This window comes from Dicentrarchus labrax, unplaced genomic scaffold (genome assembly GCF_905237075.1).
Source record: "Dicentrarchus labrax unplaced genomic scaffold, dlabrax2021, whole genome shotgun sequence".
Classification (NCBI taxonomy): Eukaryota; Metazoa; Chordata; class Actinopteri; family Moronidae; genus Dicentrarchus; species Dicentrarchus labrax.
Window position 1 is genome coordinate 8,379,157 of NW_026136703.1, and position 23,060 is coordinate 8,402,216.

General features: G+C 39.3%; 1 protein-coding gene across 4 annotated transcripts in view; it reads right to left on the reverse strand.

Moving 5' to 3' along the window:
- Positions 1–17,487: 17,487 nt before the first annotated feature.
- Positions 17,488–23,060, reverse strand: part of ldlrap1b (low density lipoprotein receptor adaptor protein 1b) — a 32,692-nt gene continuing 27,119 nt past the window's right edge. Inside the window, exons 7-10 of one of the 4 annotated variants that reach the window (XM_051395947.1) lie at positions 22,019–22,113; positions 21,537–21,571; positions 19,591–19,622; positions 17,488–18,879 (exon numbers count right to left, since the gene is read on the reverse strand). In XM_051395947.1, the coding sequence (XP_051251907.1) occupies positions 18,833–18,879; positions 19,591–19,622; positions 21,537–21,571; positions 22,019–22,113 (209 nt within the window). In that variant the 3' untranslated portion in view covers positions 17,488–18,832. Of the gene's footprint in view, positions 18,880–19,590; positions 19,623–21,536; positions 21,572–21,979; positions 22,114–23,060 lie in introns of all 4 variants that reach the window. The other 3 variants (XM_051395946.1, XM_051395945.1, XM_051395944.1) reach the window with 3 other exon arrangements.

Here is a 23,060-nt window from a genome sequence, read left to right on the forward strand (position 1 = left end):
AAGTATGGCAACATACACTCAGTTTATAACGGGCTTTATTGGGGTTTATTAATATTACATACAAGGAAAGCCTGCTTGACCCAACATGTGTCACTGCCACTGTTATAACAGAGCACATTTCCAACCAGCAGACGTCAAAAATAGTTCCAAGAATACTGATATGAATGCATAATGATAAATTCCTTTACAAGAAATCTTGCTGAACAGTGTTGCATTCCTCCATTTGTGAGTAAATCAAATATTAGACAGCACCTTTGTTGACCTTTAGCTCACAAAAATCTTCCAAACTCAATATTTCATACTAATCATATCTCACTTTGTACATTTATATACTGTACATACACACACATTTTCATGAATGTCATGTAGGCTTACTGAGAGCCGTCTCATCTTGTCCTTCTTTGGTTGTGTAGATGCAGGAGCATCAAAGAGCCACTAGACTGCACCACTGAGAGGACTTGGCAGCTGGGAGACGGTGGAAACCCTACTGATGTCACAAATGTCTGTTTCATCACTTCAGATTCCAACTGTGGTTTACCACCGTATCTCCTCATCTTTCCCTGTTTTCCCTTCTTGGCCTGAGGGTTTATCCCAATGTCCAGGACCTGGGGGTTAGTGCAAGACTCAGCAAGACTTTTTATTTTGTGTGAGAAAATGTTAAAATGAATCATTTAAAGTGTATGAAAAATTATTGTCTAAATATTAAGACATAAGCCGTTCAGATATCTATCACAAGTGTGCCAGCAGATGGCAGTGCGGTCTTTTACATTGATTGAAACAAAAAGCACATTAAATCTTGTGCTGCTCTACTATTAAAGTAGGAAGCACATCACATATAGCAAATACAAAGGAACATATTCCCATGTACCTATAGCAGTATCCATCAGTGCTGGTTTTATTTATTTACTGAGGTTAACCCCCCCCCCGACACCACAGTACAATGGAGGTAAATGACACCTGTTGTTCACAGCATCTGATCTGTGCGTTACTCAGGAAAATACATTCATTTCACAATAAACCTTCACTGGGAGCATTCTTCCATAGATATTCTGAACATAACTTTCCTCAGTTAGTCTATAAAATGTCAGAAAACTTAACTTTTTCAAAAATGGTTGTTTTGTCTGACAGTCCAACACCCAAAGACATTCACCTTACTACCATAGAAGATTGACAAAACTAGATGCTGGATCAGTGGGTTTTATGGTCTTTTTGCTTGATATCACAATGACAGTTATCAAAATTGTTGCTGTATCATTTTTTAAAAACAATGTCAATTTTGACATTTGAGAAAACAATGACTGCAGCGCCACATAAAGAGAGAGAAAGAAAGACAGAGAGAGAGAGAGAAGCGGTAACGACAGAAGGACAGAGACAGAGACAAAGGTGCACAGCAACAACAGTAGCAACAACTAGTGACTGATGGTGATGATGATGATGAACATGAACAAGATGATAACGACGATGGGGGACATGAGCAGTGACTATAGTAACAATAGTAACTGTAGTAATAATAATAATAATAATAATAATAATAATATCAGTGATATTGGCAATGGCAGTCAAGCAGGACCATGGCAGGAGGCTCCACCAGGATCCATGAGAACCTGTGAGACGAGAAAGCACAAGAACTCCGGGGAAGAAGTAAAGTTAAGTAACATGCATTAATGGGACATGAATGAGTGCAGAAAGAGAGAGGAAGAGAGGAACTCAGTGCACCAAGGGAAATCCCCCAATAGTCCAGGCCTATAGCAGCATAACCAAGGGATGGTTCAGGTTCGTTGTGTTTGATATGTCACACAGGCCACTACGGTATCTTTGAGTCCTGACACCTGATACATTTGAAAGTCCTGAGAAACTCTGTTCTCATCTGGACCTGTCTATTGTATCTATTTGGTAACCTTACAGTAGCTTCCTGCTCTGACATGGAAGATGTTGCTGGTTTAACCACAAACCTTTAAGAAATACATACCTATCCAACCCCAACAGTAAATCTAAGACAACAGCCCCAAAAGTTTTCATTTGACAATTAGTAGTTGAATTTATAATTAACAGAGGGGAAAATCGATAAATCATGAACAAGATTTCAAAATATTCTGGTAGGTTTATCTTCACATGCTCATATAATGCTAGTGTGTCTTAGTTCAGACCCACAAAGGTTTCATATTTATGAAAAAATGTTTTAATGGACATGGTATTCGCTTCACTCGCCAGCCCCCAAGAATCTATTAAGTGGCTGGTAAAATCAGAACATTCACAAGCCATTTGGCAGATATAAGTGCTGCAGCAAGAACGTTAAAAAATGTCTTACACACATTCAAGGAGTAAGGAGCAGATTTGGGATAAATGCTGGCCTACAGTCAGTAGAGACTTCCTCATTCCTTACTCCATCCACTGAAATTGAACAACTATGTCACGCCTTCCTAGAAAAAATGTGCTCATTGAACACTACTGAACGGTGCACATCAGAGGGGATTTACTCACTAATCAAACCCTGACTTCCTCCCCTTGTGTGATTTTCCAGCCTTTGTAATTGTCTGCCCCGCCCCTGACTGTTTTCACCTTTGTTCACTTACACCTAGTATAAATAGTCCTTGCCTCCCTTTGTCATGTCAGTTGGTCTTGTTCAGTAGGTAAATGAGTATTGTCAAGTGTTCCAGTTCAGTGTTCAGGTTATTTCATGTTTCAATTGAAGTTTGAGTTTTGTTTATATTTTGATATCCTCCTTGAGAGCGCCTTTTGTTTGTATTTTGATATCATCAAAATCTTTGACTGTGCTAGAGTCGTGCATTTGGGTCCACCTATATTGTGTCAGAGGTTGTGACAAAGGTAGCGGTTACGTTTAGGGTCAGGTTTACAGAAGAATTCCTCTTTCCCAAGGTATCCTTTGTGTGGATTCCCTGGGTAAAAAGAGTATGTGCTGGCCATTCTTTCTGTTGTTCTCTGAGAGAAATAGTTTGTGCCCTGGTGTATTTAGTAATTGCGTATATTAAAACGGGGGGGAACCTGTTGTTTAGTTTCTCTTTCTGTAGAATCTGAGTAGCTGTGATTTTATGAATCCTTTAAAAGTGTGTTTTGGTTGGAGACTGTTATTGTGTAATAGTGCATGTGTGTCTGTGTCTTTCAAATAAACCTTAGTGTCTAGGTTGTGTGTTTGAGTGAATGTGGGCCCTTTGTAGGTGGTGGTGTCCCAAAAAGTCTATGTGTGGTGTATTTAACTGTGATTCAATTATGGTGAGTGTTTAATACCTCTATGAATTAGTGGAATTCCTCTATGCTATGTGTCCATGTTCCCCATATATCATCTAAGCATCTGTAGTAATGAGCCAGATGTAGGGGTTAGGGTTAGGTAATGTACTATGGCAACAGTGGTTTGGGTTGGCATGTATTGGCTAGTTTAAGTTAAAATGGGTTTCCTGTGCAGGGAAACACATGTGATTAAGAGTAAAAGAGAATGGTTGCTGGATATTTGTGTCATGATGATTCAGCAGTTTGCATGTTTCTGATTTTAACCCAGAATGCATCTCTTTACCCTGTCTTTCTGCCTCTGTCTCCACTGTCAAGGACTCTGTGACACACCTAATATGAAACTCCATCAATAAAGCCACATTAACCTCAATTTCACTCAACAATTAGCCAGCAGTGTTAAGCAACTATAGGCAGCAGAGGTTCATTGACCTTAAGCTACCTCAAAGTCAGTCACACATCTTACAGTAACACTGACAAAGATACTGAGATGAATATGATGACGTCTTGTGAGAAACATACTGTACAGTTTCAGATGAAGGTTAATACTTATTATGTGAATGTTATGTTACTACGTGAATATGAAGGTAAAATGAGGGACTGGATACTTTATTACTACTCTATTAAACTCTCTAAAAATAAAAATTCACAAGGGGAATTCCCACACTGCACAGGCAGAATTTCCGGAGAGCAACTCACAAAACAATAGGACAAGCCATATCTCCAGTTCATACACCAGCAAACTCACACACACATATACACACACACACATATATACACACACACCCACACACACACACACACACACACACACACACTCACACACACACTAACAGAAAGTACAAACTCACATGACTTCTGAGTTACGATAACCTCAAGACGTTTACCGTAAATCTGAACCCTTTGTTTTGTGGTAAGTCATGAGATAGCAGTTGCCTGGGCAACTACTGTAGAAAACATGACAGATTTTAGAAATGGTTCCCAGAACAGCAAACACGAACATGCAGCTCATCATCATCAACAACAAGATCATACATTAACACCCAGTTTTGACATGCCCAAATATGGTCATAAAAATGCTTCAGAAAAGAAAACCAACTAATGCCTACCAGCAACCCTTTGAACCTGTTTGATCCTGTTTGATCCTGTTCAACAGGTTGAATTTAAATGTATTTATCTATTTAAGAATGATCACAATTTCACAACTTCCTCCACATGTTTAACTATTAGACATTAAATATGTTAGGGCACTTCAGTTTGGTAAGGGTCAAGATAGATACATATAATATGAGTAAATATTTCTTAATAGTCCAGGCTGGTGAGGGTTTGATCACTGAACAGTGAGACTTTTATTTACAAGGGGAAATTCCCACTGGCACTGCTGCAGTGGGTGAAGCTACTCGTCCACTTTCTTAAACAGAAGCTGAGCAGCAGATAACTTTCCCGCCCGAGTGACACCTGTGAAAAATCATCAGTGTACAACACGCACCAGGTTGTATTTTGACTGAAGGAATCCATGGTTTCATTTATTCATTTTAGCCATGCTAAAGCCTAATGGCTATAAGGATGACAATGTTGGTCTGCTGGTTGGTCAAATATGAAATATCTCAGCAACCATAAGATGGATTGCCATGACACTTCTTAAACAGGCATTCCTGTCCCACAAAAATTGCGATAATTTTGACAATCTCTTAACTTTTCCTCAGTTCATGATTTGACTTTGGTTTGTAATCAAATTCCTGCAAAACTAATGACATTCACATTTGTGTTTGGAACATCAGACTTAGCATGCTAAAATGCTAAACTAAGATGATGGACATGGTAAACATACACGCATCAGCATGTTAGTGTTGATAGATAGACTTTATTAATCCCCGAAGGGAAATTGGGTCATCATAGCAATTGTAGTTGTGAACATGTTAGCATGGTGACATTATTGTTAAGCTCATTGCACCGCTGTGCCTAACTAGTCACAAACCTGGCTGTGGAGTCAGTTCACAGTCACTGGAGGTCTAAACTTTATTGAAAGCTCTTTGTCAACAAAAAAAATTTAAAATCTAGACAGCATTGTTATGTTTACGCTGTGCCACTTACGTAATCTACATCTGATGTGAACATTCCTTTCCTTTTGTTTATGATGACGTCTCTGTTTCTCAATGGCTGAACTCGGTCACACCATGACACCATCATAAACATCATAAACTTCAGGCCATGACTCAGTGAACAGAAATGGAGTGATGTGTTTATGCAGTAAAATGAATGTGTTTGGTTCCAGGTCAGAAAGTAGTATTGTTTGCTGAACCACGTGTTGTAGATTAAAGTCAATAAACTTCTTATACTTAAACTTCTAAACTTCATTACTTATATATATTCAGTCAGTAAACAGTAAACTTAAGGTATCTTGTATTGTTGCAGAAAAGCTCTCCACCTTTTATCAGTACAGTGGTCACTACTTTCAAAGCGTTCTTAACAAGATAGAGCTGCCACAGTGGCTTTAAATGTCAAGAGAGACACAAAGTAGAGCAGTAGGGAAGTAGTGGTGTCAAGTTACAGTGTAGTGCATAAGAGCTGTGACATGAACTGCAGGTGGTAGGAGCTTCAGTCACTTTACTTCCTTCTACATCTCTCCTCACACCACTGGCATTCAACCCACCTCCCCCACTTTCACTGGCTGAGCCCAATCACCCGATATTATGACACACCCTGTGGCTACAGAAAGCTACAAGTAACATTACATTTGACAACAATACAAAGGCAAAAACCACACTGGTTTTCAAATAATAGCTTTTTAATCTTTTTTGACAAGGAAAGCAGATCACAATGAAATAGCTTATACAGGATAATTGACCCAATGAAAGATTATAAAGCACTGATTTAATAAGGCAGATAGAGTTAATAAAATAACTTGTAGTTTATAGACTTTAAGACCAAAATACACACAATGACTGGACATAACCACCTCATGATGTAATGCTATCATCTATATGTTCACCACATCTTTTTACCCTGTTGTATTGTCTATAGTGTATTTATAATTATATATAAAGTGTATTTATAGCATCGATAATATAAAGCAGTATACATAGTATAACAAATATTAGCATATTTATAGCTATATATATATATATATATATAGTGTATTATCATATCATAAATATATAGAGTAGACATAATTCAATAATATATTATCTATAAGATATAATATAAATATACATTATATTAAAAAACATCTCTATAGAGGTATGTTAAGGCTTCAGATAAACATTTAGAGGGGTAGCTGTAATGCTGCAGGACACTGAAAGGGCACTCCCTGGTGCTGCATTACGAGTCTCCTAGCTTCCACAGCTTTAAATCAAGTGAACACCAATATGACGGCCCTGACTGGACCTGGAGAGGTTACTGTATTGCTACTGGGCCTTGGTCCTCAAAGTGCACTCGCTGGTGCAGCAAAGAGTCTGTCAGCTTCCACAGCATCGAGAACTTTTCAGCTGTGCACCAATACAACCAACTACTGGCTGTGCAATTTTTTATAAACGCTGACACTATTAGCACTTCTAGCTGCGCAACTGAGCTGCTGCTTTGTCTAAAGCAGCAGTATTTTAATCTGGAATAATGGCAGGTGTAATGCTTAATGCCTTTCTCACTGAACATGAGACTGATAAAAAAGGCCATATGTGGACTTAATTAGCGGGAGATGTCTTACGAGTGAGAGTTTGGCATATTAGGTCTCCTATATCCAGTCATATCTATGTTACTATGGCCACAAGCAATGAAACACTGAAGATTACATTAACTGTAACTCAACATCCGTCACAATGATACCAACATATATAGTTTCCCAAATCACATTAAGGTACATGATGATTCTGAACTGATTGAACATTTTGTCTCAGTTTGTCAAAACTAAGAGCACAGCCTTGGTTAATATATTAAAGCAAAAACTATAGAACTATATATAATAAAAGCATTTCCCTGGAACCGCTCCATGCTACAGCAGCAGTAGCAGTAGCATGTTGAGGTGAAAAGAAGGAAGTCTTTCTACTCATTTCCCAGCCTCCACATCAGGTTGCATCTTCACAGCAGAGTACAAGCTACAGCTGCATATCCTACCAATGACAACAGAGCATTATTTAAAACATGCCAGACAGGGACAATACATGTCATTTTATATATTAATGTAATTACAAGTACCTGAGAATTTTATCTCTGAATATGACGCACAGGATCACGACAATCAGAAGCACCAGAAAAATGGCAAGAGCAATCAAGTAGTCGTAATTCACTGTCAGGAGAAAATAGAATATGAAAGTCTAATTGCTTATTCAAATAATATAATTATCACAAAAAATGGGCATTTTATTTTAGCTTACTACAATCTATGTATAATGTCAATGGAAATATACAAAACAGAGACATGTAGCCATTTTACACTCATCTATAAAGAACATACGCAATAAGCAACGTGGGAGGAAAAAGGGACTTATTTATGCTTAGTGGGTCCACCATCCACATCTGCTGTGGGCTGGGCTGGGTGTGCCCCTATCTGCTCTACCATTATAAGAGTGCTACAAGTGATGGATAACATGTCTACAAAGGAAAGACAAAAAGTGCTACCTGAGGCCTAATAAGACATTCTTTGCTGTGGGAAAAATATCATTGTAGCTACTTAAATGACAACAGATAGCTGTCAAACAGGAAGTACGGACACATGATGTAATTTTACATTACCAATATCTCACTGCAGAACACAAGAAATCAGAGACCAAAGAAACACACTGCTGGCCTTTCTTATCGGTATAGATAACTGTTCATATCTGTTCTAGGATGTAAGCCATATCTGATACAAAGATTAACTGTAATATATATAATTTATGACTTTCAGTTCATCCCTACCTTTGTCTTTCTGAGGCAGAGGAGTTTCATGGCAGCTGACTGTAAAAAGAGCAACATTGGATAAATGCAAATACACATTTAAAAAAAATAAGACAAACACTCAAATTGATACAAGTGAATAAGACAATATGACACAAGGTAAATGGTAGAACAAAATGTTTACAGTGACAGTGGCAATAGATAAAATACCCCTCAGTTAAGTCTGACAGGAAGTGATACTCACTTGTACAGTTGACAGTGTAACTTCCCCCCTATGGACATAAAACAAAGACACAACAGTCAGATTAATATTGTCTAGACTATACAGTCCTCACATGAATCAGGCAATCTAGTGTTAAAACGTGTGAAAGTGTAATACCTCTGGGGCATAGGTTCGTTCATGGATGAGCCTGTCAAAGCATTCTGAGGTGACAAGGATGTTGAGGCTGTTTCTCCTCACCAGCTCAGGGATTTCCTGCGCGTTATGGGCGAGCACATGTCGCTAAAGTCAACACAGAAAGGGATAAAATTCAGTCAATCACACAAACCGAACTTAACCAGAAATCGGTCTGAAACGTAGCATGGTTTACAACATTAATAATGGCTGCACTCCATGCAGGTTTCCCTGTGCTATTGTGCATGCTGATCTATTGTCATTGTAAATTTCCATGGATTAGAAAGATTAATGAAGTGATAATACGGTAATAATGTTATTAGTTACAAATACAAATAAGAAATCATCATGAGAAATATAGGAAGACATAGAAAATGCATCAAGTCATACATTTGTTTTTAAAAACACTGAGATCAACTAACTATTTAACTTACACTGGAGTTGTCCCAGCTGTAATCACAGGAACCTGAGACAAGAGGCAGGCCTGAGATCGTGTAGGTTGTTAGGTCATGATCCTGAGTGACAGTGCAGGCAGGCATCTGTCCACTGGCAACCGTTAGAAAGCAGCCTGGAGACAAAAAGACATAATAACCAGAAGCAACATTAGTTAATCATGTCTCCAGCGTCTACGCTAGATAGACTGATCGCCGCGGCACGTGATCGTGCACCTTCCACTTGTTGAAACTGGACTCCCACTGCACGCGCTTCTCTGTACTGAGCACGAGAGACCTAGATCTGAAGGAGAGAGTCGGAGTTCCCCATCCGGGTATTTCCTCATGCATTCCTCTCTCCCGGGTACGTCACGAGATCCCGCCCCACCCCCCCACGAGTATGAGCTCGGCTGCTGAAACAAGACTCTAATCCCCCCCCGGCAGGTTAGAGGAGATGTTAAGTTTTTAAGGACAAATACAAAAGTAAACCACGCGTGGCAGACAACACGCTGCAGACTGTGTCCGCTCGTGAAACGCTGTGTGATGCGCGCTGATCTCTGACCCGCGCTGGCTTCATAAAGCCGGTGGAGTCGCGTGCGTGTGTTGTTAAACAATTTGTGTGACAGGTAATATAAAACGTTATCTGGATTTGTTAGGCTCCATATACGGATTAGATATTGACATGACATATGCAATATACATATATAAATATACTATGACTGGGCTACATATAGAGTAAATAGTTAAAAACGCCACAGGTCGCTTGTATATAGATCTCTTTCATTCATAACGTTACATCCCAGTGTTAACATAATGTCGCTATAGGGACACGCGTTTGATCTCATATCGGTCACTGTTTACTAAAACAAGCTGAGTACAGGAAAGGTTATGATTCATACCGATTTAGCAATATAAACTTTTTGTAGAAGAAAATAAATGATGAGTAAGGTGAAAAACTTGTAACACTTAGTGCGCTGCTGTGCACGTTACATGCTTTGGTTTCAATTAGTCATCCAAATAAATCATTAATACTCACAGAACATTACGCTGCTCAGCACAAGCATCCCGTCCATCTTCTTTCTTCTCATTTTCACAATGATCAGTCCGGACGAGCGACGCTGCTACCTGACCACCTCCACATCGTTACACCGCCGCACACTTCCGGTTCCTACCTTCAAAATAAAACTTAATACGCGTACACTGTGCTTACCTGTAAATTAAGTAAGCTGAAATACAATTGCAGATGGATCATCAACTTTTGTACAAGTTGTACAACAATCAGAGTTGATATATATATATAAATAAATATATACCACTAAAGCAGTTGGATTTAAATTTATAAAATGTCACAATCTGTGTTGCATCTTTGTTACACACAAATCAGTTTTAGGGATTATGTTTGGTCATTTAATGTAATTTCCTGAAGCTGTTGGTTTATATAGTATAGTATAGTATAGTATAGTAAGGCAGTATTTGAGGTGTGTGTCACAGAGATACTATATACATAGTTTATATAGACTATAAATCCTGGAGTAGTGTATTATTGTTAGAAATAATAATAGTGTACTTTACTCCATTTGCAGTGTCCTGTATGTTTTGATGTAAGTCTTGCCCCTAATGAACAAATTCATGTACGGCTAATTTATTTTATTTTGAAAACTACTACTGCAGTTCATTTTTTCAAACTTTTCAAAAAAAAAAACTTTTGGCAGGATGATGCAAGGGATAATCTGATGATGAAATATGACAAATCTTTAATGGAACAATAGTAAAGTCAATTGATTTATTTAAACCATTTTGACGCCTTGCTACATGTCGACACCTGCAAACTATCTTTGTGCTTTACTTTATCCATGTACTACCATTTTATTTAGAATTGATATATGCAGAATTAAACTAATCTACAACAAAAAGAAGGCACTGGTTTCCATTTCTGCTGTCTTTGCTCGATTTATGAACACTGTTTCTCACATACTGATAGACACTCTTGTTACTGAGCTGAGCCCCCTCGCCTACTGCAGAGCTGAGGGGGGTTTTCAGGTCCTCTGACAGCCCAACTTCAATTACCCCAAGCAGGAAGTGAGCTATAGCCGACACTAGACGGGGGTTCTTTACTGTGTTAAGGGGCTTTACATAACACATGGAGGAATAACCCTCGTCACTTTACATTTAGCCAGATTTCTTGCTTTAAGTCAACTTCAACTTATCCTTATTCCAACTCTTGCCTGCATATGACAGTGGGAATTATTTCTGGTTTACTTTGAAATGTCTGTACTTGGACCTTATCAATTGTCTCATATGTGCAAATCCTCTGGCAGTTTAGGTGAAGCATAACACAAAATCAGTCTAAAAAGCTTAGTTAATCCTTTGTGACTGACAGTTGTAAATCAAAAAACATGGAAATGACCGAGACTGAGTGGTAAATATAGGTACTGCATGGAAGACTAAAGCAGTACGTTACAATTCTTTACATGAAATGTGCCTCTAAAGATGGATTCATGGCACATGACAAAGTACATCTGCATTGATAAGAAAACATCCAAAACATTTTATAAAAAACTAAAGACTGAAGCTTTGAAGCACATAGGTAGTAACTTTCTCTGTGAACAAAATATGGCACCAATTTTACCTCATTGCTCCAAACTCAACACATTAAAGTTGTTATGTCTCACTTCTTGGTAGAGGCTTCACATTAGAAGAACCTAAAAGCGTTGTGCAGTGAAGTCTGTGTCCTCTTGGTCCTGTCTGATGTTTAGTGGTACTTAGGCTCTAGCTTCAGCCTACCTCTAATGCCCAGGACCTGTTATCAGAGAGTGAACACTTCTCCTCCTGGAAGATAAGAACAAGGAAATCCAACTGCAATACAAAATTCACATTCAGTAACCAGAGAGAGTGTTTACTATAAACTGACTGAAAGGTAACAGTTTTACCTTCTGATAAAGACGGCCTGTTTCCAGCTTCAGAGGGTCAAATTCCTGTGACAGCAACCCTCCCAAGGCTGGCCACCCACTCCTCATCTCAACCCTTATTATTAAATATCATTTATAACGACCTTGTTGTAAAGGCTGGCCTGGTTTTATTTGTTCATAATCAACACAACAGGAGACACTATGACTGGTGCATTACTTATACAAATGAACAACAGGCTAATTATCATGAATAAAAACTTACCAGACTGAGGAGGAATTGGAACTCAACTTAGGCTCTAGCATTAGTCTACCCCAGTGTCCAGGACCTCAGCGAGACTCAGCGACTCAGCCAGTCTGGCGGAAACAGACATTTCATTAACAGCTGCTATGATGAACCCTGGGTAATGATCAAGATTAATGTTATTCAATAACAGCTTATCAAAACTAAAACCTATTTTTTAATACATTAATGCCACGAGTTTAGTGGCTGGTGACTGGTCACATGGGTCATTAGATTCAGCAGCTTTGAAAAATAACATCAACTAATACACTAAAACAGTTATCATTAAATGGTGCATTTCTATGTCCCAAAAACTCTTTCTACTACTTTAGTCTTTCTAGCAGAGCTCAGGCTCATACCTTGATCTGCAGCTGGACTGAATATGTCAGGTGACCAAAGGCACACTGTGTCTCAAGCTCCAGGCTCACACCTATCAAAGTTCACAACAGAAAACAGCCACACAAGTACTTCAGCAACATTGGCTAACATATTGTAGGATAGTGTATGTAAAAACTCCAATACATATGAGCCATATCCAAAACTTCCCCAGTATGTTTGATACGGTCACACTGCTCCCCCCAGAGGCATTTATACTACAGTATCTTTCAGGAAGTCAGTCTGGGACAACTGTTCTCAGATAGCTTTTTGCAAGAGGGCTTAACTTTCTGTTCTGGATGAGAAGGTGCTCCTTGTTTATCATACGCTATTAAAGCCCTTAAAGGGGAAGGGAAAAGGGGAACTTCGGCAGATTTTTACCCTTTTCTTGATCACTAGAGGTCACCGAGTAATGTCAATAGGAAAAAGAACGACCAAAATTGGTTCTAGCAAACTGGAGATCCTGCAGCTAATGGCCAGAGCTCCCAGTCAGTTATAATACATTCCTTGGGGGCATATCCTAAAGAGTGCCTTTTGCTCCTCTTAACAGACACAAAATGCAATTAAAATGTCTGTGCAACATGATCAGGGCCCTTACGTGACAACAACATGCCTTTTCAACTCGTACGTTGTGCAGAAACCGTACAAAACAGTACTGTCGCCTACCTGTTTTTCCATAGATAAGAGATAATGCCTTCGCGACGAAAAAAAGTTTATTTCCCCTCAAAAATGTCCATGTCTTCACACACTACTCTCTGATTTGCACACTAGAACTTCCTGCAACAACTGAATTCCCACGGGACTGCACCCGGACAGTGTGGAAGCCATCCACGGAGACGATCTGGTCCGTAATGTCCCAACCTCGTTAGAGAGGACACGACTTCAGAGTTACAGTGAAGAAACAAGAACAAACAAAAGAGAATAAAAGTTAAGTTAAGTTGTCTACCTTTCCATGACCATGAGATCCTGCAGTTGTGGCACGTTGTTCTTCAGCTGGATGTGCAAACTCCCATACAAGTACTATGCGAAAATGATCACCGCATTTGCAGCAAACATTTTGAGGAGGATGACTACAGAGACAACACAGCGGGGCCGGCCGGGTTTGACCTCTGGCCACAGACTGCGCACAGGCCAGTACAAGTCCATGAATGGACTGGGAGCCCATGAGAGCACAGCATCTTCAGCGAGTGTTTAGTGTTGAGTCCTCTAGTTGTGAGATGAAACACTGTTAATGTGTGTTGCTTTGTGTCTCAGCAGTGGGAATGTCCCGGCTTTTATAATCCAACTGAAGGAGGTCCAGAGGCTTCAGGAACTTTCCTGTCGTGGCCACAATTCTCCACTGGGTAGAGCTGTTTCTCCAGATTGCTGGTTTCTACTGGATAATTACTGTTTGTTAATTAGTTTCCTGTCACAATTGAACATCATTTAAACTATAAAATCATACATTTTAATGAAGCATTTTCAAATTTTCAGTCTCCACGGAAAAAAAAACCTGATGTTTGGTAAATCTGAGACCAGATACTCTAGATCAGGGCTGCCTAAAGTGGAGCCTGCAGGCCAAAGTTGGGTCACCATAAGGTTCTGAACTTAAACTATAAGCTTTTATGCTGAAAATGTTCCCTCATTTAGATTTTAACAGAGATGATCAAACAAATGTTTTAAGATGCTTAATAGTGGAATAGTTTGACCTTTGAACTTTTCTGAATTTGACTTTTGAAGATTTACACTGTCTCGAATGAAAAGAAAGAATGAAATGTTGCCTAAGTCTATAAATAATCAGAAATTCAGAAATTCATCACACTTGTCACACAGTGTCATAACTTGAATGTTATGTCAGTCAAACAAATATGTCAGTACCTTTACAGAATTAAATCACAGCCAGTGCTCCTCAAACTGAGATATCTGCCCTGCTGCACTGGAACGAACACTGCTATCAGATAGATATCAATAAGGAAATCCAACTGCAATACAAAATTCTCATTTGCTAACCAGAGAGTCAGTGTTTGCTATAAACTGACTGAAAGGTAACAGTTTTACCTTCTGATAATGACGGCTTGTTTCCAGCTTCAGAGGGTCAAATTCCTGTGAATGTGAACAGCAACCCTAAGGCTGGCCACCCACTCCTCATCTCAACCATTATTATTAAATATCATTTATAACGACCTTGTTGTAAAGGCTGGCCTGGTTTTATACATAACCAACATTTTAACATTTATACGTAATTAGCAACACAACAGGAGACACTATGACGGGTGCATTACTAATAACAAACAAACAACAGGCTAATTATCATGAATAAATACCCACCCGACTGAGGAGGAACTGGAAACCAACACATTGAAAATATTCAGAATAATGTTAAATTATGTCACTGGTGAAAATAACAGTGAGATCATTTAAAAAGATTTGAATGGAACGTTCTGAAGGAACAATATAAACACTTATTTTATCTTAAAAGATATTCTAAATTAGTTGTTTTATAGTAGAGAACAAGCTTTTATCTGAAAGTATTTTTAATATTCTTCATTTTATATATAGTGTGAAATAAACAGAAATGACTGAGTTGGAAGAGCTTTATTATTTTGTAGATGGATTGTCATTACAGAATCAAACAGCTTTAAGAGCGTCTAACCCACTCTAACCCCAACCATCTGATAATGTTCCATCCAAAAATATGCTTCCCGCTGTTCATACGGTATCTAACTATCTAACACTGGAGTACAGATTCTGGGAATTTGATTGACTTGATTATCAAATAATATTCTGAGACGTAACAAATCAATCAGACATTATCAATAACAACATTTGAATGGAACATTACCAAAACACCCAGCTTTAGATTTGAAAAAGGCGGGATAAATGACTCTTCAAATCTAAAATGGGTTGGTCTGAAGTAGCTACATTAGTCATAGGTGTGGTTTGGGCGTAACGTGCAATAAACCAATCAGAGCGTCATCTCACATTCCCTTTAAAAGCAGGCGCGCTTGTTCCAAGGCGGATTGATATTATAACAGCGGATTGTTATCATAACAGCGGATTGTTATCATAACAGCGGATTGCTATTATAACAGCGGGCCAGGCGCACGACAGGAGCGGTTCACTGCCGAGGAGACCGGCGTTCTCGTCAGGGCCGTAAAATACCGAGAAGTGACATTATTGACATGAAATAAATGTAACACAGCCATACAATAAATCCAAACAATGTAACGCAGCTGCAGGAAGAAGACCCTGGCCTCGGGAGCAGTGCGCAAGGGCCAGCTGAGGATGGAGCAGCGCAAACACCTAGGAGCAGAGGATCCAGACCCGCTACACGCCGGAGGACCACCCGTTCCTGCAGCAAACCGGGTTTGACATGCTGGAGCGGGAGCTGTCCGGGATGCGGCAAAGTATTAATGCCCGTCCTGACCGGGTGGCGATGTTGCTGCTGCCTCTCAGGCGCATCTCCTCAAGTCTGCGCCCTTAAAATAGCATCTGAATAAGCGCCACTGACTTTAGACCAGGTTTTTCTTTGTCTGTGGCGGAATTGTTTTCTGAAACAGCAAAATAGCGCCAGAGAACATTTGCGCCGGAACACGCCTCCTCTTTTCGCTGAACCGCCCCGGACCGCAAGTTCATCCCTAATTTAAGGACGTGTGTCGGTGGAGGGAAACTTCCCATGTGCGTCCAGAGCAAAATAGGAATTATACAAGCGCCAGTGTACAAGATAGAGCCCTAAGACTCTAATAGCCACTAAACCTGGAAACTATATTTTTTTTTTCAGTTTTTATTTTAAAACATAAAACATAAATACTATCATTCTAAAACATCTACCTTTACTGTGCATACTGTATATACTGTCATATCCACCTAACTCATGTACATTAGAGATGCACTATTGTCTACTGTGTACAAATGTTATTGGTTTTTGTTGCTTTATATATAATATATGTATAACTGTACATATTAGTCTGTGTCTATTTTGTTGAGCTTTTTCTGTTTATTTATGCTGTTAGTCTGTGTTTGTTTGTACATTGAGAGCAAGGTAAAACCGGAGTCAAACTCCTTGTATGTGCACCTGGCCAATAAAAGTGATTCTGGTTCTGTAAACCCAATCCACAAGAACCTAAAACATTTTATTTCCCAATAATTTGAATATATTAAATAACAGAAAGGCTTCAGCAGATTGAAGGGTTATACATTTTTACGTATGTATTTCATATTGTAAATTATTGTAATTATTGTCAATAATTGTCAGCAGCAGGCAATAAAGAGATAGCTCGACTGACAAATTCATGTTCTCAATTCAAAATTCACTGAAGAACTAACATTCATTCATTCATTGAGGCAGGAAACAGATAATGTCGCAATAGCACCACAGTGGCCTTAATGTCTATGATGTGAATCCTATCAACTAGAGCTAAAACTAGCAATTATTTTCATTATTACTATTTTCTTCATTAATCAGTACTTTGTTTAGTCTATAAAAATGCCACGGTGACATCTTCAGATTATTTGCTTTGTCTGTTTGTCTGACAGTTCAAAACCCAAAGATAAATATTTAAAACAAAAAAAAAATTAATCCTCACATTGGAAATGGAGAATATTTGACATTTTACTGTCATGCATCTTTTATCAAAGTAGTTGTCAAGTTGTTTAAAATGGTGTCAGATGTGTTTGTGTTTTGAAAGGCTCAGACACTTAATATTGTGATGTCAGTCAGCCTGATTTACATTCAGTTTGTTCTGGAAAATTTAAATCTCAGAGGATGAATCTTATTTTGGTAACTATGTGACCTTTCAACACAATTACATCTAATGTTCCCATTTTACAGAAGACATTTAAAATGTAATGAGTTGATTACTTTACCTATCTCTCACTATGACTGAGTGCACTGTTAAAGACAAACAAGTCACAAGTTGTATTGAACTTTTCCAGTTAGAGGCACATAAGAGTTAATAAAAAACACTACAGTCAGATTTTGGAATAAATATCACACAAACACAGTTTGACTTTCATTTAAAATTTATGTAAATTCATGAATTAAATAAAATTCATACATAAACAAATGCCAAAAATAACACTGGGAACGATTCCCGGGGGAAAAAAGTAAACTAGCAGAGTCAATGCAGCAATATAATTTAACATACAGTGGTAGAGTGACGATAAAACGCATTCACCCTTTTGGACTTCATGTTTTGTTTTTTCAACTGTGAATCACAGTGGATTCATGAGACTTGCTGACATGGTCAAAGAGAAGCCAAAACAACTCTGGACTTCCCTCCATGACCCAGAGTGGAAATTATGACCTGCTCACTTTGAAATGTGTTGCTGTTCTCTACAATGGAAGAAAATCTTGTGATCAACGAAACAGTGAAAAAGCCGAATGAATCCACAGAGATTCAAAGCTGTAAAACAAAAAAACAGTAAAAAGTCCAAGAGGAGAGTGAATAGTGGCACTGTATATAAGCCTAAATAATCAGTTGGATGCTTATTGACATAAAATTCCCTCACATGAAATGTGCTTTTAAAAATGGATAAATGCTGAGTGCAAAAATAGATTTTGCAGTATATAAAAAAAAGAAGAAAATAAGATTGTCATTTTGTTCTCATTCATTTTCCACACAAACACTCTTTGACAAACACATACAAACTATTTTTTTTAAAGCTTTTGTTGCCCAACGGCTGAATCCTTGAAGCACATAGGTAGTAACTTTACTGTTTTGCCAAATACTGGAACTGGTGCATTGGTGGCTTCACCAGTGAGTCTACCCTCTAATCCAGTTACGTCTCCATCACTAAATGAATCAAATATGTGACAGCACCCTTGTTGACCTTAACCTTAATGACACACCCACACACACTCACACTTTGTTGAATGCAATGTACACAAGCACATACCACAAACACATTACGAACAGTGAATGGGTAAACAGACACAAAAAAAGGAAGTAATACACTGACTGTAACAAACATTAAATGACTGCATGTTGTTTCATAGAAAAGGGATAAATTAGTTTGTATTGCTTTGGCCTGTTCTGAGAGCAGCCTCATGTTGTCCTTCTCTGGTTGTGTAGATGCAGGAGCATCAAAGAGCCACTAGACTGCACCACTGAGAGGACTTGGCAGCTGGGAGACAGTGGAAACCCTACTGATGTCACAAATGTCTGTTTCGTCACTTCAGATTCCAACTGTGGTTTACCACCGTATCTCCTCATCTTTCCCTGTTTTCCCTTCTTGGCAGAGGCTTCACATTAGAACCCAAAAGTGTCTTTTTGTGCAGTGAAGTCTGTGTCCTCTTGGTCCCATTTGCCCGGGGACAGGCACTCTTCAGTGTTGAAGTCCTGAGGGTTTACCCCAATGTCCAGGACCTGGGGGTTAGTGCGAGACTCAGCGAGTCTAAAGGAACAGAGGAAAAGAGACAATATTTTAGTTCAAGATTCCTGTTAATAGTAATGACAATTTATTACATTTAAAAAGCTTGTGAACAATGTGTGATACCAACAGTGGTACAGAATGGATGAGTTATAAACACAGTGGGATTCCCAATGAAAAGAAACATGATAAAAAAAAAGGCAAAGCCACAATGGCGATAAAATGATTCCCTTCATGAACTAATCACAGCAACCCAATATGAGACCTCCCAAAAAAACATAGAAAATGCTTATTTAAACACAAAATATACAGCAAGATATACCTGTTACCACACAACATTTTCATTCACCATGACATGTCTTATCCAGTGTTGTGGCACTAGCGGAGTGCAAATCTGATGGTTGTGAAGTGGAGACACATAAAACATTTGTGATGAAGACGAGGACACAGTGGCAGACTACATTAAGTTCTGTGGCAGTGAACCTCGCCTTATGAAGCTCATGGATGGATCAGACTGTGGCAATGACAATGAGGACGTTTCCCCATTGATGTGTCTCTAAACAAGTCATACAAGTTTTGTTAATGGTATATGGCCTTAAATAAATGTGAAACTACATGAGTCTTTAATCAATCTGGTTGAACACTGATATCCAGACAGATGAGCAGGCTTGAATAGTGGGTTGACTAGGGGAGAATGAGGTGGAAGTCACTAGATCCAGTGAATGACATTGTTACCTGAGTAGGATTCAAAGCTATCCAGACTGCGGCTGGGGGTGCAAAGGAAACATCACAAGTCAGGCAACGATGAAACTATTCTGCACAGCCTTATAATAAAGTGAATGGATACATTTACTGCGGCCAGAGTGTGACTTTATGGCCAAATTCTTATGCTTAGAGTTGACCAACAAGAAGACCATTATATTAGGGTTAACACAGGCCAATTATAACTTAATCTTCCTAAGACAAAAACATTATATTGGCCTCGCGAGGATTAACAGACAGTTTCAGATCTACAACAGTGTTCAACACGCCACCGCCACCAGATGGCAGTGCAGTCTCACAAACAGCAACACAACTCATCGTACAAATTTATCTGAGCTTGAGAGTGAAAAGTAAAGTGACTAAACTTCTAATCTAAAAGAATTTAAATGTCACAAAAAATAAAAAGGAATTAAACTTAGGAGCAGCCACTTTGAACCTCAGAATTTAAACTGTGGTGTTGCAGTGAGGGAGCAGATGTTCCTATGATGCCCACAACTTGCTGCCTGTTACATGTTGGGAGGCAGAGGAGGGGTGTTCATATACTGAGTGCTTTGATCAGATCTAGGAGTGCATAATCTGTCACTAGGAAAGCATAAAGACTAAAAAAAAAAAAAAAAAACTTTCCCTGTCTCAATGTAGCTGTACATGGTGCATGTGCTACTCAAGTTAAATGCAAGTTACACCCTCTGAACACTCTGTTGTGTATAGTCTTTTTATGTTAAATAATATTGTGGGACAGCTTACTCAGAAGGAACAGTGATGACAAGGCACATTTATGTTACTCAACTATAAACTATCCATTAATCCAGAGCATCCTCACACAAACTGTAAACTGCCACACACTGACTACATGGTACAGTGAAGATAATGCAAACATCATCATTCTATAATATTCTTATTCACAGAATCCTGAATTATCTCTCATTTTCTCCCACGCTCTGACCTCAACATCAACCAGTGCAATCATCTTCTCCTGGTGGACAAAGACGTCGACCAGGCCTTCGGGTCCCCTGACTTTCCTTCAATTCCACAAATCTACATGTAGATGCATCTGTGCTAATGCTGGAAGCATCCTCATTAATCACAGAGCGCGGAGATTAACAACATTAGGGTGCAATTACAGTGTGTGCAGACAAATAATCGCCTGATAACAGGGCTAAAATGGCCTCTTAGCGCTTGATTACAGTGACTGTGGAGCCCATTCTCCCTTTCACTAAATGAAAGTGAGAGAATAAGAAGCCCCACTGTTGAATTAGAGTAGAGGGAATGAAAAGCAGACGAGGAAATAAAAGCGCTAATAAAGTGTTGAACGGCAGTCCGAAACAAACAGCTGTAAACAGCTGCACTGTGCAACCTGACAGCAGACCACCACAGCTTATCTGAGTGTGCTGCTGATAGGGACTAAATTGAAACATTAATCACAGAGGACTCCAGCTCCATTCTGATTAGTTTGTTGACGGCGTAGGCAGACTTTTTGGAATTCCAATCAGCATAGGCAATGGACTTTCCTGTCAACCTTGAACCTACAAATTATGAGAACTTTTTCTCTGTGTGCTTTTATTCCCCTGCAATGACAACTCAAAAGTATACTATACTGCAAAATAAGTCAGCAACACTTATTTGTAATCACAGGCTTTCTGGGCTCATATGAAATCAGTGTGTGGGCCTGAGATTATGGTAAACTGAGCCTACAAAAGCAGCATGACTCAGGGTGGGTGTCGGCTGTGCCTGGGCCTGTAAACCGAGCCCATCTCTCCCGCCTGTGGGAGTTTACTGGGGATGAGCCGAGCAGAGGGAGAGGCAGCATTTATTATGAGAGCAGCCCAAACCACAGGTGGTTATTTCCAGAACAGCAGCTTGTGTGGCTGTTTAGCAGTGGTCGGGCTTTAGGGAAAACCCAAATCTACACTGGTTCTCACCTTGAGAAAGCCTCATCCAGACCGTCCTCCAACTCCTGCCAAGACAGAACATACGCATGTTGGTTAAACATAGAGTTTATGTCTCGTAGTAAGTAAAGAGTGCTTATTTCTGAAATGTGGAAACACTCACACATGCACATGTCTACTCTTGCCATTTTTCTTTACCTTAAAATGGTCTTGGGAGGTTAATCTAGGCTACTTGCAGCCCCACGCCCTCTGCAGCTATGTGACCATTTGATAAGGCCCGTTCTGTTCAATAGGCTATTGTCTGACTGTGTAGCAGCTGTGTAACTATAGAATCCAGTCCTTTGACTACAACAGGTACAGTACATCACAAAGCACTTTGGCTAATTACTTAGTCTTTCCGGCATTGCATTCTTGTGTTCTCATCTTATCAAGCCTACGCAGCTGAAACTTATTGACCAGCCCAACTCTTGTCTTACCCATACAGTATTGTTGTTCTCTGTTGCGTGATTATGCACCATAAAGGGATCCGATTCAGTCTGCTTTGTTCCTGAGTGGACCAGTGCCATGTTGGCTCCCTCTGCCAAATCCAGAAGTTTTCCTGTGGCTACCTCTGTAATACAAAAAAAAAAAAACACAGGCAACATTTTAGAAAATGTACATATAAATGCATTAAAATTCACAAGCAACCTTCCACATTCGCCATTAGATTCAATTCCTAGCCCAGAGACAACAGTGTGATGATGAACGTACATTTTCTCCAAATACCCATTTGATCGGATCCTGTGATTATCATACTCTCATGCAACAGTAAAGACCAGCGAGCATGCGCAAAGTCTCTGATGCCAGGCTTTTTGTTAAGGTCCACTTTTCTTTATTAAGCCTCTAATGTGTCTCAAAAATGCAGCCATCTGTGGATTGTCACTCTGTGATAAGTGAGCGTGGAGTAACCTCCTGACTCACACGCCTAACCAAGTTGACACCACTGATCTGTAATGAGATTGGTTTGTAATGGCCTTGCCGGATGATTAATGTGTGTCAATAACACATGTCAACACTAATTTCAGCTATTGTTGTTCATAGAGAACAGTAAACACTAATCACTCTTCTAATGAAAGCGCAATCTAACTCTATTTAACGCACTTCTATGCTGAAACCTAATATCCTTAAATGCCCTCTTCCCTATTTTCTACTCCTCAAAAGAGACGCTCACATATAATGGAGTTGGAGGGCAATAACAACTCAACCTGTCCTCTCTGTCAACACTGGCCCAGAGGCATTTAGAGTATTCTGCTGTTATAAGGAAGGCAATATTGTGGGACTGGGACTGCCATTCATGGTGAAAGGGGGGGGGGGGATCAAAGCTCATCTGATAGTAATGCCCTTAAGTTAACAGCTTAGGTGTTTGTCAAGGTGGAAGTGAGGCTTGTGGAAGGCACATTTAATTAAAGATGAAACGATTCGATTAATCAAAGTAAAATGCCAAATATTTGGTGTTTCCTCAAGTGAAAGAGCTTTCTATTTTGGACTGTCGGTCGGACAAAACTGAACGAGCAATGT